At 56.4% G+C, this 1,882-nt stretch overlaps 1 protein-coding gene across 1 annotated transcript in view; it reads right to left on the bottom strand.

The window, feature by feature from the left end:
- GOLGA3 (golgin A3) overlaps window positions 1–1,882 on the bottom strand; it is a 60,390-nt gene that overhangs the window by 25,125 nt on the left and 33,383 nt on the right. The window contains exons 10-11 of the mRNA XM_011982212.1: window positions 1,064–1,225; window positions 357–725 (exon numbers count right to left, since the gene is read on the bottom strand). Of these exons, the coding sequence (XP_011837602.1) occupies window positions 357–725; window positions 1,064–1,225 (531 nt within the window). The remainder of the gene's footprint in view (window positions 1–356; window positions 726–1,063; window positions 1,226–1,882) is intronic.

The following is a 1,882-nucleotide window of genomic DNA, read 5'->3' as shown; positions in this document are numbered from 1 at the left end:
TACAAAAAAATTAGCCAGGCGCGGTGGTGGGCGCCTATAGTTCCAGCTACTCGGGAGGCTGAGGCAGGAGAATGGCATGAACCCAGGAGGCAGAGCTTGCAGTGAGCCGAGATCGTGCCACTGCACTCCAGCCTGGGCGACCCAGCAGGAAAGAAAAGAAAGAAAAGAGAGAGAAAGAGAGAAAGGGAGGGAGGGAGGGAGGGAAGGAAGGAGGGAGGAAAGGAGGGAGGGAGGGAAGGAGGGAGGGAAGGAAGGAAGGAAAAAGAAAAGAAAGACAAGAAGGAAAGACCAAATAAGCAGCATCACTCCTGCATGGAGGGTTCTGATTCAAAACAAAACACAGCAGAATGCATTACCTGGCCAGACTTGATGGCCAATTCTTCTCTTAACTTCTCTAAAGTTTCCGACGTTTCCTCGGTACCTTCTTCCAAGCGTCTTGCTCCTCTGTCAAACTCCTCCTTGCCACTCTTGGCCGCCTGCAGAGCCGCCTCCAAGATGATCTTTTCATTCTGCAGGAGGCAGATCGTGTCCTCCCTGGAGGCAGCCTCGCCCTGCAGCTCCCCCAGCCTGGCCTGCAGCTCATCGTAGTGTGTCTGCAGGGCATCGAGAGACTGCTCCCTGCTCTGCAGAGCCTCCTGAGTCAAGGTGAGCTGTTTCATCAGGTCCAGGTGCTCCTGCTGCAAAGCCTCAAGCTGCTGGTCTCGCTGGAGCAAAGTCAACTTCACCTGCACAAGGAATGAAGCCCACATGGCTGCGCCGGCCCCACTCCGAGAACGTTGGCTGTGCCAACCCTACTTTGAGCCCTTTTCCTGTTCGGGTTTCAAGTAATTTTGATGGACACCATGGAAGGTCTTTTTTTCACACACAATCCTGGTGCAGAAGAACCAGCAGAGCAAACACAGAGTCAGGTCTGCAGCAGCAGCAGCATCTGACCAACAGCCCACCTCTCACCTGAGCAGACACGGCCCCACAGCAGAGGACCCCCCGGGTTCCTTGTGTGCAGTCCTGGCTGCTCGGGATCACCTGGGGCCTGGGTCCAGCCTGAAGGGCTGCAGGGACTTACCTGCTCCAGCTGCTGCTCCAGGGATGCCGCCGAGTCTGCCATCCTCTGCAGCCGCTCCCTCTCGCCTTCAAACTCTTCCAGCCTCCTCTGGAGGTCCTCCTCCACCATCGTCTTTGCCTCCTGAATCTGCAGGAAGGCTGCTTCCTGATCCAACATGTCAGCCTGGGCCCAGCAAACAACGCGTTTTTAAAAAGGCAGGAAACCGTAATAGTGAACAGCAGCCAGCAAGTCCCGTGCTCTGCAGAGAAACTTACCACCCTGGCATGGGCCCCATCCACGTCCCCATCCTGTCTACCAACTGCAGACTGAGGGCCCCGGGTGAGCAGCTGGGCCGCCCACCAACCAGGAGACCGAGGCCAGGTCTAGCCCAGGCCAACAACCCCGTGTGAAGGACTCGGATCCACTGGTGAGCAGAACCTCCCCGGCTTTTCTCGTGTGGCAACAGGTGGGCGACAGGTGCCTGCTTTCGGGAGTGAGACCCAGACATGCTCTCACAAGAGCAGTGCTTGGTACCACCAGGTAAGAGAGCAGAGGCCCCTGCAGTGAACACAGCCTGCGTCCTGGCTGTGGATGAGCCCTCACATCGGGGTACACCTCTTAGGAAAACACAAATTCCTAACTTGAAATTCTTTTCAGTTCTTCTCTACTAAGCCCTTGAAGAACTATGGCTGACGCAACACGATTTTTTTTTTTGAGACGGAGTCTTGCTCTGTTGCCCAGGCTGGAGTGCAGTGGCCGGATCTCAGCTCACTGCAAGCTCCGCCTCCCGGGTCTATGCCATTCTCCTGCCTCAGCCTCCCGAGTAGCTGGGACTACAGG

The sequence above is a fragment of the Mandrillus leucophaeus genome, unplaced genomic scaffold, assembly GCF_000951045.1.
Source record: "Mandrillus leucophaeus isolate KB7577 unplaced genomic scaffold, Mleu.le_1.0 Scaffold237, whole genome shotgun sequence".
In the NCBI taxonomy this organism is placed as follows: domain Eukaryota; kingdom Metazoa; phylum Chordata; class Mammalia; order Primates; family Cercopithecidae; genus Mandrillus; species Mandrillus leucophaeus.
The sequence above is the reverse complement of the archived record's forward strand: the minus strand, read 5'-3'. Positions and strand labels throughout refer to the sequence as shown.